General features: G+C 38.4%; 1 protein-coding gene across 2 annotated transcripts; it reads left to right on the top strand.

Annotated features, from left to right (window-relative positions):
* Positions 1 to 1,660: 1,660 nt before the first annotated feature.
* Positions 1,661 to 14,664, top strand: LOC112571851 (DNA-binding protein HEXBP-like). Of its 2 annotated transcripts, none has more exons than XM_025251188.1 (5): positions 1,661 to 1,817; positions 6,503 to 6,668; positions 7,711 to 7,836; positions 8,053 to 8,263; positions 9,947 to 14,664. In XM_025251188.1, the coding sequence occupies exons 2-5, from the start codon at positions 6,548 to 6,550 to the stop codon at positions 10,077 to 10,079; spliced, it is 591 nt and encodes a 196-aa protein (XP_025106973.1). In that variant the 5' UTR covers positions 1,661 to 1,817; positions 6,503 to 6,547; the 3' UTR covers positions 10,080 to 14,664. The 2 variants fall into 2 exon arrangements, with proteins under 2 accessions (XP_025106973.1, XP_025106974.1); XM_025251189.1 differs by having other exon boundaries at positions 6,503 to 6,623.
* Positions 14,665 to 15,159: the final 495 nt, after the last annotated feature.

Consider the following 15,159-nt stretch of genomic DNA (forward strand, 5'->3'; position numbering starts at 1 on the left):
TGTTCAGTGAATTTTTTTCCTTTTCTTTTAAGGAAAAGTTGATGAAACATTCCTCCCTCTAGGAATTTTTTTTTCTATGGTATACTATAAGTCTGATCCTTTACAGTCATTTTTCCTCATTTACTAGCAACTCAAGTGTAAACAACTTTATATGTTCAAGTAGTGATGTACGTCCTAGTGCATTTGTCTTAATGTTTGCAGTCTGTTACGTTACTAAATGAAATATAGATATTGCCAATAAAATTTTAAACATATTATTATATACTGGAAAATAATTATGATTACAATCACAAGGGGTCCGGAGATGTCTGCCCAGGGGCCCGTGTTGCATCTTGGCGATCCCGTGTCCTTAGAGGAGAGTTAATGACTGGTGGAATGCATTGGTCATACCTATTTATAAGACTGGAGAAAAGCACCTTGCCAGCAACTGCAGACCAATCTCAACCATCTTTGTCATCTGTAAAATGTTAGAGTCATATCATGTAACGTCCTCTGTGACTGCCAACATGAATTCCGGCACAGGTGTTCCTGAGTCCCACCTTGTGATCACCGTCCACGAGCTTGCTCGCTCGTTTGATTGGGGTGAACAAGTAGATGTGATCCTCCTGGACTTTTAGCAAGGCATTTGACAAGGTGCTGTCCACAGGGCTCCTGCAAAAGCTTGCGTCAACGAGAACCCCTTGCTTGAATATGATTGTTACCAGCAGACTAGAAACGTGCTGTTCGAAGAACGTTTTGTCTCACATGTGTGTTTATGTATCTCATAGTTCTTTGCAATTATGACGTTCACTTTTTCATGGCTTTTAAAAATTAAAGTTTGCTTTTTTATGATAATATTTCTGTTGTTTCATGTTTATAAGTTTGAAAGTGCACCACGCTTTTGATCAGAAAGTGGGCTAAAGCACAGTGACTCGAGCATAATTGAATGTAAACTCTAATTCAAGAACCTTGATGTGTCCACGCCTCCCTCATTTACTGTTTGGTGTGAATGGTCGATGTGAACATCGTGTGGTAATAGCAACACCTCTGGTCTGCACGTGCCTCTGTAGCAAGAGAGGACCTAGCTCTTACCAAGAATCGAACTCTCAGCGAGGTATGCAGACGCTATACGTGTGTGTGCATCCGCTGACGAAGAGAACAATCATCTGAACTTGTTGGAAGCGATGTGATCAGAATAATGACTGTATTAGAAAAAACAACCATCCGATCTCTCTCTCTCTGACAGTTTTAATATATAATAAGTTGGCATCGATCGAATTGGACACCCACTTTTGACTCCTGAATCAGAAGAATCACTGCAGATTAGAAGCAAATGGTTTCCAACTCCTAAAGGGTACGGACAGTGAAACACATAAAAATAATATATATAACTAGCATGCACACACACACAAATATTGTTTAGAACAAAACTGTACACCTACTCCTTGCAGTGACATTAAGCGGGTGCTGAGCATGCAGTGTGGTGGGCGTAGCTACAACTGGGTTATCTTTAATTTTTAGCTTCTGATCTTGAAACTCACGTGGATGTCCTGAACTTGAACTTTGAAAAAAATTCGGCGAAATCTTAGCAAGTAGCAGTGAATGGCGCAGTGACCACAACAAGCATCTGAAGCAGAAAAGTTGAGGAAGAGATTTTGTAACTTGCCCGCGCCACAGCGTAAGGCCTCAGCCAGCCAGACGACAGACGAGACTGCTAGGGTGTTAGGAGCGGGCCGTGTGCAAATCTTGGTCAAGGCGAAATCAGTGGTAGGGCCGTGTGCACAACACAAACGACGCGCAAAAACAGCGTGTAGAACATCGGTAGGGTGTGTTGGAGGGTATGTAACAGTCCATTTCTCGCCTTACACTTCTCTTCTCACTCTCTTTCTAATTATGTCGTTTTTGTCATTACAGTAAACGCAGTTCCTGTATGTTTATTTGGTCTCAAACAGCAGTATTTGGATCAGTATGGACAGCAAGCTGTAATCACATGGTCATTATGTCGTTTCATTGAGAGTATTCAATGGCGGTCAGGTTGAAAATTTCAGTTTCACAGACTTCCGTTTTGTATGTAGTTATTTAAGCGGGTTTGCATATGACATACTTGTGAGGTATGTGCACGATATTTTTTGTTTCTATAATATATTATTAGCATATTTAAACTTAGCTAATTGTAAAGGCTTCTACTTCTAGGCAGGGTCATGTCGAGGGACAACTCGAAAATAAAAAAAAAAAAATAGGTCAGCCTTTAGTCTCGTTAAGTCATAATAATGCAGGTCTACAACCGCTATCTTTCTCAAGTGATATTAGCTAAGTTGGTTGGTAATAGCAGCATTATCAGCTTATGGCCGTAGAAAAGTTTCGTGCCATGTTGATGTATATTCTCGTGTTCCACGTGGGAAGTCCTGAGGCGTTTTTACCACTACATACGCGCGTTTCTTAAAACGTTGCCGTTCCCAACCCTTCGTTTGTTTTGGTTTTTTTTTTTGTGTCTTTGGTAAAAGTTTTTAATACTATGTATCAATAATTAGCACGGGAAATCATAATGTTTTCAACTAAAGTCAAGATAATTTTGGGCTTACCTCACCCTCACTGCTGTAAATTTATTACACATGTACACGGAAACAAAAACACATTTGATTCGACTGTTGCAGGCGACTGAGTGAACACACGATTGGCTGCCAGTTTGAAGCATGAAAACACTTTATTAAAGTTTACAGTTTTACACTAACTGTATTTCATCATGAATTAGGGGAATGTTGCTGCTGGCTTTTTACTGACTTTCAGCGTATAGTAACTATCACAGTACAACAGGTTTTTTTTAATGGGGTAGTGCTAGAATGATATCATGTGTTTGATATAATCCAGCTTTGGACAATTTATTGATTGCACAAAAGGTTGTAAATAAATTACCCAGCAAATGATAAATTAGATTTTATTGTCGACACTTGCAGAACAGATTGTGTTCTGGTGTCACACCAAAAGTCATAGACCCATTACAAAGATAATGGTGACATAAAATGCTAAGTATGGTATGTGCATCATCCTAGAGCTGTTTTTTTCCCACATAGCATATCACTTCTGTAGTCAGTGTACAATTAGTATAGCTCACTGTATGTCCATAGTAACTGACCAACAATTCAGTTCTTGCAAACTTGAAAATCATACTGCAGCAGAAGGTCAATGGATTTTATAGAACTTAATAAGTACTCTTCCGGAAGAATTTAATGCTTATTTTATGCATTTAAAGAATTCAGCAACTTGCTAAGAATCAGTTTTCAGCTTACTGCAAACCATTTTAGCTTAACTTTTTGTACGTTCATACATATTAGTTTTCTTTAAATTTGGGATAGGTGAAAATTAAGTTTATTTGTTTGAAGAAAAAAATACAGTATGACAATGCCATTGTATAATAAGTTTCCTGATTAAATTTCTTATAGTTTATTATTAATTGTTATGGTAAAGGTCTATGTCTAAAGGTGACAAACATCTAATGATAGATGCAATGTTTCCATCTGGGCAGTTCCCCGATCAGTCTAAGCTTAGTCCAATGTCTCCCGAACATATAAAGATTACACTTCTCGCACTCTCTCCTGTTCATCAACTAAGTTCCAGTTTGTTATCTAACTTATGACCGCACTAGCTAGCAGTCGTTGAGTACTTTACTCACAATTCATTGTCCCTCTTAGGGTTGTCGCTCTCCACATGTGCAGTCAACTAGAATCCAACAACACAAATACACGAAGGCCGTACACACTGGCCTTGTCAGTCAGGTGTTTTCCGAGTTCACAGCAGGTAATCTGCTTTGACGTCACGGGGCACCATGTGCTGCTGGGTGATGAACCAAAATCCAATCGATCATAGAATGGTCCTGGGAGGCGATTCTTCCTTATCGAGAGTGGCTCCCATTCTTCAGCCCATACAATTAAAACCTGTAACTCGAAGTTACACTATACTACAATTCTGAACTATCTATCTATTCCTCTTCGTGCATCAGGTTGCATATAAGGCCTCCACCAGAGTCCGCCAGCGATGTCGATCGCTAAAACCCGCTGTAGGTGACCCCATGTCCAGCCCTTTCCTTTCATCCCCCTTTCCACTGTTCTTCTCCAAGTTTCCTCTGGGTGGCCTCGTTTTCTTCAGGGGTCTGGAGTCCATCATAAGACGACTCTGGAGAGGTCTGCTGGCGGAGCACATGTCCAGTCCATCGCCAACACCTTCGTTGAACCTGCGTGGTGATGGACTTGGTTTCAGTTCTTCGTTGGTGATGGTATTTGGCCAAAAGATGTTAAGTATGCGCCTGAGGCATCTGTTTTGGAAGACGTCAAGCTTGTTACTGATGGTTTTGGTCATCTTCCAAGATTCTGATCCGTATAGGAGGGTACGGATCTCACTTTACACCTCATTAACGTGTGTTCATAGCTGTCAAATCAATTATTTGTGATTTTCTGAGAAAATATACCACACTACATCTTTATACTAAACTGATCAAATTATCTCAAAAGGGAACCTGCAAATATATGCTCGGGAAAACTAATCCAAGAATGTCAAATTTTGTCGTTGTAGAAGTCTAACAGGGCTAACAAAACAATACTACTTCGGAAAATAATTTCTTCTAAACAGCACACATAGCTGTTCTCAATTGGTGGGGGATCAGAAATACTAGCATACATTTGTAGATGGCTGATTAAAGGGATTCTAAAGGCAAAATAAAACTGCTTAGAATCACGTAAAGAGTAGGATAAATTTGAATCTTGTCTATTTATATGTGTGTTCATGTGGGAAACGTTGAAGGTTTTTAGTAGCATGTTGTGTTTAATAACAGAAATTAGACGGGACTCTTTTTTTTGCTTCCACGAAGTCTCATTCTCCGTCACGTGACCCTATGACGTGTGGTTTCTATAGTGAGAACCATGCCTCGAGAATGTGCTGCACCCAATTGCCACGAAAAGATGGGAAAAGAGTCAAAAGTTTCTTTTCATCAGTTTCTGAAAGACAAGGCGATACAAAACGAGTGGGTCATACCAATAGAAAGGCTCGATCCCAGTACGAAAAAGCTTTGGGAGCCCAAAGAGTGGAACATATTATACTCCAAGCGATCTTGATTGTATATTAGTTTGGATATCACTAATCTAACACAAAATCTTCCCAATGACCACAGACACTTCATGTCAGAGACTGACGTCGTAAGGAGACAATTATATCTTCCATCTCGGGAAGCTATCGCGATTACTCAGCGGAAGGACAAGGGTCGATTTCACTGGATTTTTTCAATTTTTATAAACATCGGCAACCGAAATAGTGCTAATAAGTGGTAATTAAGTGAGAAACGAATCCTTTATTTCTCCTGTATTGCTCTCGTGCTCTGTAATTGTCACTAAATATATTTTTGAAAAGTTTGACCGTCGCCACAGCCTTATCACAAGCCTTGAGTAACCCTTTAAATCATTGTAAATATCTATAAAAAAGTTTCCTGCCAATACTAGTTTAATCTGTACTATTTTAAAACAGTAGAATGATTTCGACATTTTTTACTCTTTTGCTAAAGTTTAAAACTTTTTGCTTTTTAAGATATCACACATCAGATTTTTTTGGAGTATGATAATGATGCATGTAATCTTTTCAACTTGAGTTTTGATGTTCAAAACAAGAATAATTTTGATAAATATAAACTCATAAAATAATAAATTGTATAATTTCTTTAAGGGCTAGAGAGTTCTAGTTGCCAATAAAAGAAAGGGGACAAGATAGTCAACATGAAGTTTTCATCATCATTTGTGAATGTAGTAGTGCTGAGACTTCCACTCACTTTGTATCTGTGCTGTAGTGCAGTTACTGTCCTCCAAATATGGAGACTAGCTTATGTGCACTTTATTGATTAATAATGGATTTAAGACGAGATTAACCTTAACTATCAAAAACCAGTCAGAACCTCTGCTGTAAACACTAAACCACATAAGATGCAAAGGCTGTTTGTCTTCCAGCAAGGATATAACCTTCATTTGGGTCTCACAAGCTACGCATCATAAAACAGCTTATAATAGCTCTTGTAATACACAGAAATTATGTGTGTAGCATGCTGCAAAGGGCATAACTTTTAAACAATTTTAAACTAAGAGTTAATACTAAATAGATGGTAAATAAAATAAAACCTGAAGTAAAATGAGAAATCCTGGAAAAATAACTGCAATCACATTGTGTGTGAAGCGCCATAAGATCTTTAAATCACTTGGAGTTGCATCAGTGACAGGAAGCAAAAATTATGTTAAAGTGTCATATTGGTGTATGGTGCTTTCCTCCAAACACAGAAAAATGTGAGGAAAAAGATGCTTTATTTTTTTAAATAATCAAGCAAGGTATGTTTTGATGACTGTATAGAAATCATTGGCACACAAAACAGCCAGAGTCACGAGATTGTGTTTATGTATTCTATCTAATTTTCTGTTTAAGAAAAGGTAGTGTCAACAGACTCTAATAACAAAGATGAGATTAAAACTGATTTGTTTCTGGGTATTGTCAACAGAGGTGTTGAGGACTTCATACTGTGCTCACTGACATCCTGCCCACCATGAGCTCGGACAGCTGTTACAAGTGTGGCAAGCCTGGCCACTTTGCACGTGAATGCCGTACACGTGGAGTCGGAGGTGAGCGTGGGCGTGGCGAGCGGGACTTCCGTTCCCGCGGCGGAGGTGAGGCAGGCATGTGTGCACCCCTCCCAAGTTTTTTGTGACCTTGTTGAGTATTGCGGCCTGGAAGTGGACCAGAGGAATAGTCGTGTCACTGCTTGTCATAGCTTGTGTTACATTTAGCAGTGTGCTTTGTACAGATGCCTGTCTACCCTTATATTGTTGTCTGTTTTGTTGCCTTTGTTGTGCTTTGTATTCCAGTGCGACTCTGCAACAGATGTATTCTTTTGTCGATAATAGAAATTTCTTAATTTTCGCTAGAAATATCTGGCCAGCTTGACTATTTAATCAGATCATTTTGTTGGAGTTGTGAACACTGATAAGTGCCAAAGTACCATACACCTTGATGTATTAGCGCTTTTAAATATGTGGAACCATTAAGTAAGACACGACTTTTCAGAAGATGGACATCAAAGTATATATATATATGATATCTTTCAGTGTAGAGAGATCAAGGCTTACATTGCTTTTTGTCATTGCATTTATAAATGCCTGCCCACCTGACCTCATCCTCTATGGTAGAGGTCAATGCCCTTGTTTTTCTTTTTTTTTAAATTGTGATTAATTTTTGCTTTGATTTTAAATTTTGCCCTGTGCACATAAAATATATATGTGTGTGTGTATGCAACAAATAAGTTCTTTAGTTTGCTTTCTTAATTATAGAACTAGGAAGCTGCTAGAATACAGAAACTAGAATGTAATAAATAATGGAATGTATTCTGTGGAAGTGGGATGTGAGAATTGATACTCTCAGTAGATTCTGAGATTTGTAAATACACTCATAGCTATTCTTGGTAATGTCATTTGGCCAGTCATTTGCATTAAGTGTGATGGCTGTATTAATATATCATAATTTACCATGGTTCTGTAAACGATGCTTTTTAAGCAGGTGTGTGACACTAGTAATTTTCAAGATCCAACATTATCGATTTAATTTTAATTGCTAGTTGCACAAAAGTTCTCAGAAATCAGACTGGCATAGTATCTGTCAGAGATGAAAATGGTTAGATAAAAATAAATTTTTTTATTCATTTTAATTTTTCAGAAAAGTGCTACAAATGCAATCGTGTTGGGCACTATGCCCGTGAGTGCAAGATGGATGTTGACCGGTGCTACAAGTGTAATCAGCTGGGCCACATTGCCAAGGAGTGTGACAAGGACATTGATTCAGGTAAAGTTAACACAGGTCCTGAGTGTGAGTATAAAACAAAGTGAAGTGGATAGGAAAAGAAGCTGGAAGGGAGAAATTAAGATCAGTTCAAGTGGACTGGCAATTGAAGAAATGTCAAAACATAAAAGACTGAAAGCAGGACTTTGTTGTTACTTAAAGGTTGCCTCCCAGTTATGTTGGGTTTAGCTAAACTGACAGGTTTTGCTGATATTGCAGGTGCCTGTTACAACTGTGGGATGACTGGGCATGTCCAGCGTGACTGTCCAGAAGTAAGCTCACGACCCTGTTTCCGATGTGGAGAAAGTGGTCACCTTGCTCGTGATTGTCCTGATTATGAGCGTCGAGCTGATGACCGCAAGTGTTATAATTGCGGTTTTTCTGGTCATCTTTCGCGGGACTGTGCTGAAAACAATCGCTCATGTTACAGGTATTTGAGACCGTTTAAAATATTAATGATCCTTAGCCAGTCGCTTTTGATGTTCATATGCATAAGATAGCTCAATATGTTTAAATTATGTGATGACGTGGAAAACAAAGGTTTCTGTTGACTGTTGTGAAAAGCACTGAGCTCACGAAAAACCAAAAACCCAAGACTTTTCCGAAGCAGCCTTGTTTGTCCCTTGCTAAAGGCCTGTTTGCATTGGTTTTCTGCTTTTCAACGTGGCTTCCATGGCTGCCTGCAAACTTGACTAAACATCACTTCAGTGAACTGTTTATAAATTATCATGAATTATAGGTCCAGGAAGTGAAAAACAGCCTATATGAACATCAGGGTTTACTGTTTGTTGAAAACCTCAACTCATTTGTCACAAAAATGTTCCTGTCTTCACTAACACCTGTTACCTGCCATGAGAAACCTGTGGTAGGTTCATCTCAACGGCTCATATAGTTCATTCACACAAGTCACAAGCACTGTTATTTCAAAAACAAACTCAACATTCATACACAAAAGATTGTACTCCACGTTCTGCTGCTCTGAATACCCTTTGCTGGGCCTGTGCATTGTACCATGCTTTAAAATATTCTATTTCCAGTAGGCAAGCATGCTGTGATAAATTCCAAAGCAGGGTACCACACACAGGCCCAGCTTGAAAGGACATTCAAAGTAGAAGAACGTATAGACCTAACCCTTATTGCTGTATTGCTCAGATGTTTTTATTCTGTTTCTCTGTGTTTCTGAGTCAACCAATGCTACCCCAATAACACATTGTAGTCACTTTCACTGCCATCCCGGTCCTAATCCAGGGAATTCATCAAATGTAGATCCAAATTACTGTTTGTGATCTCTGCTGCAGCCTCCTGTGTCATGTTCTTTGACCGCATGATAGTCCCAGTGCGTGCATGGTTTGCTTTGACTCTGTGCGGTTAGAAAATTCTAGAGTGGGATTGCTCTATTTCCAGCCCGATCAAACCAACCATGGCTTTGGAGCCGGTGCTATAAAAAGGGGGAATCACATAGTATAAATCACTTAAAATATTCAGTCAGTGGGCACGCTAATGCATAGGCAAAGGGTTAACATAAATACATTTTGGCCACGCCTTTTCTGTCGTTACAAAGGACAGTTCAGTATCCATCGATGGTGTTGTGATTGATGATCAGATTTGTCTACCCCTAGACTTTTGCAGACAAAATTTTTTGATTAATATTTGAATTGGTCATTGAAAATACAGGCTAAGGGGCTTTCTGGCAAGGTATAATACGATCATGTTCTGACAGGGAAATGGTACTTTTAAAAAAACTATGGAATTTCGTCGTTTTCCTTTGGAAATCAGACAGATTGCTGTGAGATACCTTGATTAAAATGTATTTGAAGACAATTTCTATTTTTTTTTAACATAGCAGTGTTTTTTCCATTAGTTTAATAACCAAGGAATTCATTTTTTAAGAAAGGTCAAACTGTCCAAAATTGAAGAAAGATAATCCACTCAGTGTGCCATCAGCATTAGGTTACAGAAACATTGCCTGGGTAAAGTCGTGATTTGGTATTACCCAAGTCCCTTGACATGCGTGAGCACACTGTTGTACACGGAGAAATAGTGATCAGTTGTGTACAGCTTCATTAATCAAGCAACTAAATTTAAATGTTTACTGAATATGGTTTTGTTGTAGGTGTGGAGATAGTGATCACCTGGCCCGAGACTGCCCAGAGGGCAACACCAAGACGCAGTGCTACAATTGCAAGGAGATGGGCCACATTGCTCGCGAGTGTCCCATGGAACAGAAGATGGTGATGGCCAGTTGAATATGAGGTCCCCTGGATGCATCCCTCTCCACTTGTCTCTCACCTGGCTGACCCGTGGCAGCAGTTTGCTTACCTTTAGTTGTCATTTTCTGGATGCGTCATCACAAGAACCATTCTTGATTTCTGTTTTTAATCTCTCTTGCTTCCCACTGATTTGTCAAAGAACTTGCTTGGATTTGTGTTAAAAAGCTGATCTTGTTGACCATTTTCACAACTTATTGTTCTGGACTGATTGAAATATGTGTATAGTTATCATTTAGACTCGGGCATACTGTGTAGATCATTTACAGTCTTCAAAATCTTGTACAGCGGCATGTAGACTTTGAAAATGAGACGGAATAATCATAGAAGTTCATACATTTTAAAAGCAGCAGGAATGGCGTTGTTTGGTGAGCAGAATTATTACAGCATAGGGGTGGTTGGTTGGTGGATGCATTAAAGTCCCTCGTGTTGTTACAACAAGTGGAGCAGTTGTCTGTTAATGAACTTTCCAAGGTGGTGGGAGCTGTTTCTCCATTATTGGAGAGAGTATGTCATACTGTCCAGACCTGTAAATAAGATGGCATATTTTCTTTTCTTTTATAAGAAATATCTGCAGTGTATTTTTTATGATTTTGTTTTTGCTAACTGTAGTTTCCAGTAGAGATTTATTGCTTTAAAATAAATGGTGCTGTGGAGTGTCTGTGTGTATGGCTTGCATGTTTAAGTGAACAAGTGGATGCAAGTATTAGATCATGTTTGACCTTCTGTGTGCCAGTTGTTCCGTTTGTATTTATGCACCAGTTTCAGTCTTGTTGGACAATGGCCGAATTATTCCTACATAAATTTTACTTTTTACTTGGGGCCCCCTCACTTTATTTTTATAAAAGGTAGTTTAATCTTTTGAGCTTACCAGTGTTCTCTCTGACCACACAACCGAGGCAAAACATCCAGCCTTTATAAACTTGGTGTCTCTCTTATATAACTTTCTAGATATTATACTCAAGGTTAGACCTTTTGTGTACATTTTACTTCAGTGTAACAGCAGGTGGAGTAAACATCTAACATAGATGAAACGATCTGTATGAAAATGGTCATAAACAGGTCTGGTATAGTCTTTGTAGTGCTTTGATATAGCTTCTTACATTGTATGCAGTTTCATCCGTACATGGTGTACATTTTAAAATGCAAATTTTTTTTTTAAGTATGACAGTACACTTGTAGCAGGTTTTATGGATCAGCAGTTTTATGGTGTCCTCTTCCCATGGTTGTGGGATGTCTTAGTAAAAGTGCCAAGTTTTATTGTGCATGTTAATGGTATCATCAGGTCCAAGTACATTCATTCCTGCTTTGTAGTAGCTGTGGGGACAGTTTGATGACAGTTCTTTGTGTAGGCAAATCACTTTTGGTTTTTAATTCATTTCCAGATAAACTTGCGTTCCCGAAGTTTATCGCAGTGTAGGGGAACACCGATTATTTTTTATAGGAACTGTAGGTAACACGTAACAACCAAAATCACGATGAGTCAAGACAGGTCTCTGCAGGGTAGGGTTTGTTGGCATAAGAGCCTTTATCTAACTGGTTACAGAATAACGTACAGCACGCCATCTGTGCTCGGCAGTCCCGTCGTACAACACTTAACGCATGTCACCAATAATACATTGAGTGTTAACTCTCCCAGGTTTAGCTTTTCTTTCTCTGCATGTGACGTCCGTTTACAGGGCTGACTTACATTGACATAGCCTGGGTTGGTCCCCCCACCCCAATGTGTGCTCACTGACATCCTGCATAAGTCACTTGCCATTTTATTCTTTGTTACGCACCCTGATATGAAAAGGTAAACTAGATAGAACAACAGAGGGCAGTCAAAAGTTAAGTGGTGTAGTGATAAAGTGTTTTTTGCTGGTAGTTTAAAATATGTAAGCATTGTAATATTGCATGATGTCTTCATTGAGAACACTGCTGCTAATGATTGTAGAGACTATTATTATAAATTATTGGTACTGACATTTTCAGCATCATCAAAATAATTCTGGTTTGGTAAGGCTTCCTGTGAACAGCTGTTGGACTTTTGCTGCCTGATCCAATGCTAAATAAGGGATAGAATTAGTAACTGTTAAACCTTCCACTGACTGACGCATTCTTAGATAACACTATGAATCTGCCCTATAAGTGTAGCAACAAAATGCAAAATTTGTCATGCCTTTGTAATTTTTGTTTTGGGAACTTTTTGTTGGGCAGTTTCTGCTGAGGGTAACGAGTGGTTAGTATTTTTTGTTGCCTTTTAAAATTTATAAATATAATCGGCAAACTTTCAGTACCAAAGAGATGACGAAATGATTGCAGAAAGCACAGATGGGGATTTTTTAAAAGTTGAAATGAATTAAAATTTTTGTATAATTGGTAAAAGTGGACGTTTTTTTTTTTTTACTGGGAGACTGTTCTAAAGTGCAAGAAAGCATGTAAATTTAGAAGTATAGATATGGAGACCTAAATTGAGTGATACCTGAATATTAAAACACGCTGTACAGCAGTTGTAAAACTGGATGGAGAGATGCTTCCTGCTGGAGAACTCTTGGACATGATAAATGTAGCGATAAATGCAGTTTTCTAAGGCATAGCAGGAGCTTTGACCTGTTTAACATTTCACAAAACTGAGGGGTAATTTTTAGCTGGTTATTTAGAACATGTTTGACCAGCAAGACAGGCCAATGGTAATATTGCAGTACACATAATCTTATTGTTTAGTGTGAGGCCTACATATTTGGAATTTGACTGGAAATATTCTGTTGCCATTAGTAACGACCATTGCTAGCTTGTACTTGTGGGTGTGCAGACAATTTTCAATAGCTAAGAATCATTCATCCCTAAAGACTGCAGAGGTAAAAAACCATGCTGGAGACAACAAAAATTTGTGGCTCAATTTTAATGTTTAGTGTCTGTAAATTTTGTGCATGCTAAGAAAAAAAACCTTACTGATGCATGTGAAAAGATGGTAAACATTTTTGGATTTATGAACTTCTAATTTCTCAGACAATGGAGTGGTTGCTATCTTTCCAGGCAGTTATGTATATTAGGATGCAAGTTACATTTTAAAACAAAAGGCTTCAAAGTTTTGTTGGCCATGTATGCCACATATATCCTCTGCAATAGTCAGCAAAAGATTCTAGTGAGAAATGCAGGATCTGTACTTATGTTTCTACCTTGGTGAATTAATTCTGCTGCTTGTATGTATAGCACTATTGAAATAGTTGAGATGTTATGGTGCTTGATGTGGAGCTGTTTGCGCTGTGTAGCCCTACATCATCTATTTGGAATGCTGCTGCCTCGAGGGAGGCAACTTCTCACAAAGGCAGCTGTGGCTGTGCACAGTGGACTCGCACCAGGGGGCTTAATCTTGTTCATTTGTTATCAGACCCCAGTCTTCTTCCAGTAGTGGACTTACAGGACTGCAGCAGTAGCAGAAGGCTTGAAGGTCAAGGTTAGAGGGTTGTTGGCATGATGTCTTTGAAGCATCTGGGGCACTTTCGTTTGCTAATAAAGCACTTCGTGGCTCTAAAGCCACACCAGTTTAGGTTATACCCTCTTGTTTTCTGTCTTTTGGCTCCAGAATATTACATAGATGTGCTTTTCATACTTGCTGGTGGATTTTGTTTTTATTTGTGAACACATGATAAAAACTGTTGATAGCCTTTGTTTAGATGTTCTAGTGATGATGTGCACAACAGGATTTACTTAGTGCACGAGAAATTTGAGCAGAATTTTGCATGTCTGCGATACTTTAAACCTGAACTAAGAAACATGGTGAAATTACAGATGGTGATCATGATGACAGTTTTTTCAGCTGCAGAATAAATAGTGTTATTTTTTGTCCAGTACTGACAGTTATCTGTATAACAATTGGTAGGTCTGATATAATTCTTTTTGTGTATACATTTTAGCTCTTTAATATTGGCTGGCTGTCTTCAGTTTGCTGTTGAGGTGTGAGATTTTGCTTTGAGCTATATGCTACAGGTCTCTCTCCCTTACAACCAGTTTTATTGATCTACATGCATGAGAAATTCTCATATTTGAAAAGCAAACATTTTCATTGTCAGCAAAGCCTTTGTGCCTGGAGTTTTTAGAGTTAACATAAACTTTTTTTTTTTTCTTTCTGTCACCAAAGAACTAAATTGTTTATGGATATCTTACATTGCTGTCTCTGTTGAGCACCATGTTTTCTCAGTAGATTGCTACATTTTGTCACACAATATTGCTGTGCTTTTCATCACAATGTATTAAATGTGAAAGTTTAATTATAATGATTAACTGTATCTTGACAGTAATCTTTGTCATGTATTCAATTTCCCCCAATATCTATAGGGATTTTAAGGAATTGGTCTTGAGTTTTTTTTACCCTTTTAAAGTGTGGGGTGTATTTCATGAATTTGATGGTACAAGGTGTAGGGTTACTTGCATCTTGTCTTTTTTTTTGTCCAGAGGGGCCATCTGTAGAAAGATTTTGTACAACATGCAGGTGAGCAAGATTAAGTCAGCGGTGCCCAAACCATTGCGCAGGGCACCTTGAGAGAGGAGTCTGTACATAAATAAACCAGTTTGTACAATATATTGGTGTATTCATGCTTGAGTAGCAGTTTGTGACTTTGTTTTACTGGACAGTCCACTAGAGTATCCATTTATCATCCTGACAGTCTGCATTTACTATCAATATCAATATTTGCAGTAAAAATACTAGACATATTTTACAGGATTAAAACACAAGCAGTATTTTTATTAATAGCTTGTTTTCTGCTTTAAAACTAAAAACTCAGTTTTTAAAGCCTGTCTTGATGATTGTAGTGATGATACCTAGAAAGTAGCATACACATTGCACCATTAGGTGCTGTTAAGTTCATGGTAGTCTCTCGCTTGATGGTGCAAATTCCTTACCAGGGTGCCAGAACCAAACTCGCTTTGATAGCTTACCAAAATGATGTTAAAAGCTATTGTTGTGTGCTAAAACTATGCGGTTAAAATTGTCTACAGGTAATGTCACACCTCCAATGACTACAAATTATGACCTGCGTACATTCACACACAAGAACCAGGTCTAACAAGAAAG

The sequence above is a fragment of the Pomacea canaliculata genome, linkage group LG9 (assembly GCF_003073045.1).
Source record: "Pomacea canaliculata isolate SZHN2017 linkage group LG9, ASM307304v1, whole genome shotgun sequence".
Classification (NCBI taxonomy): Eukaryota; Metazoa; Mollusca; class Gastropoda; order Architaenioglossa; family Ampullariidae; genus Pomacea; species Pomacea canaliculata.

What these genes read in the sequence shown, in the direction of transcription:
- LOC112571851 (XM_025251188.1), top strand. Translation starts at nt 6,548, where the DNA reads ATGAGCTCGGACAGCTGTTACAAGTGTGGCAAGCCTGGCCACTTTGCA. An exon ending in TGACAAGGACATTGATTCAG is followed by an intron (nt 7,837 to 8,052) that starts GTAAAGTTAACA and finishes CTGATATTGCAG; the next exon opens with GTGCCTGTTACAACTGTGGG. An exon ending in AACAATCGCTCATGTTACAG is followed by an intron (nt 8,264 to 9,946) that starts GTATTTGAGACC and finishes GTTTTGTTGTAG; the next exon opens with GTGTGGAGATAGTGATCACC.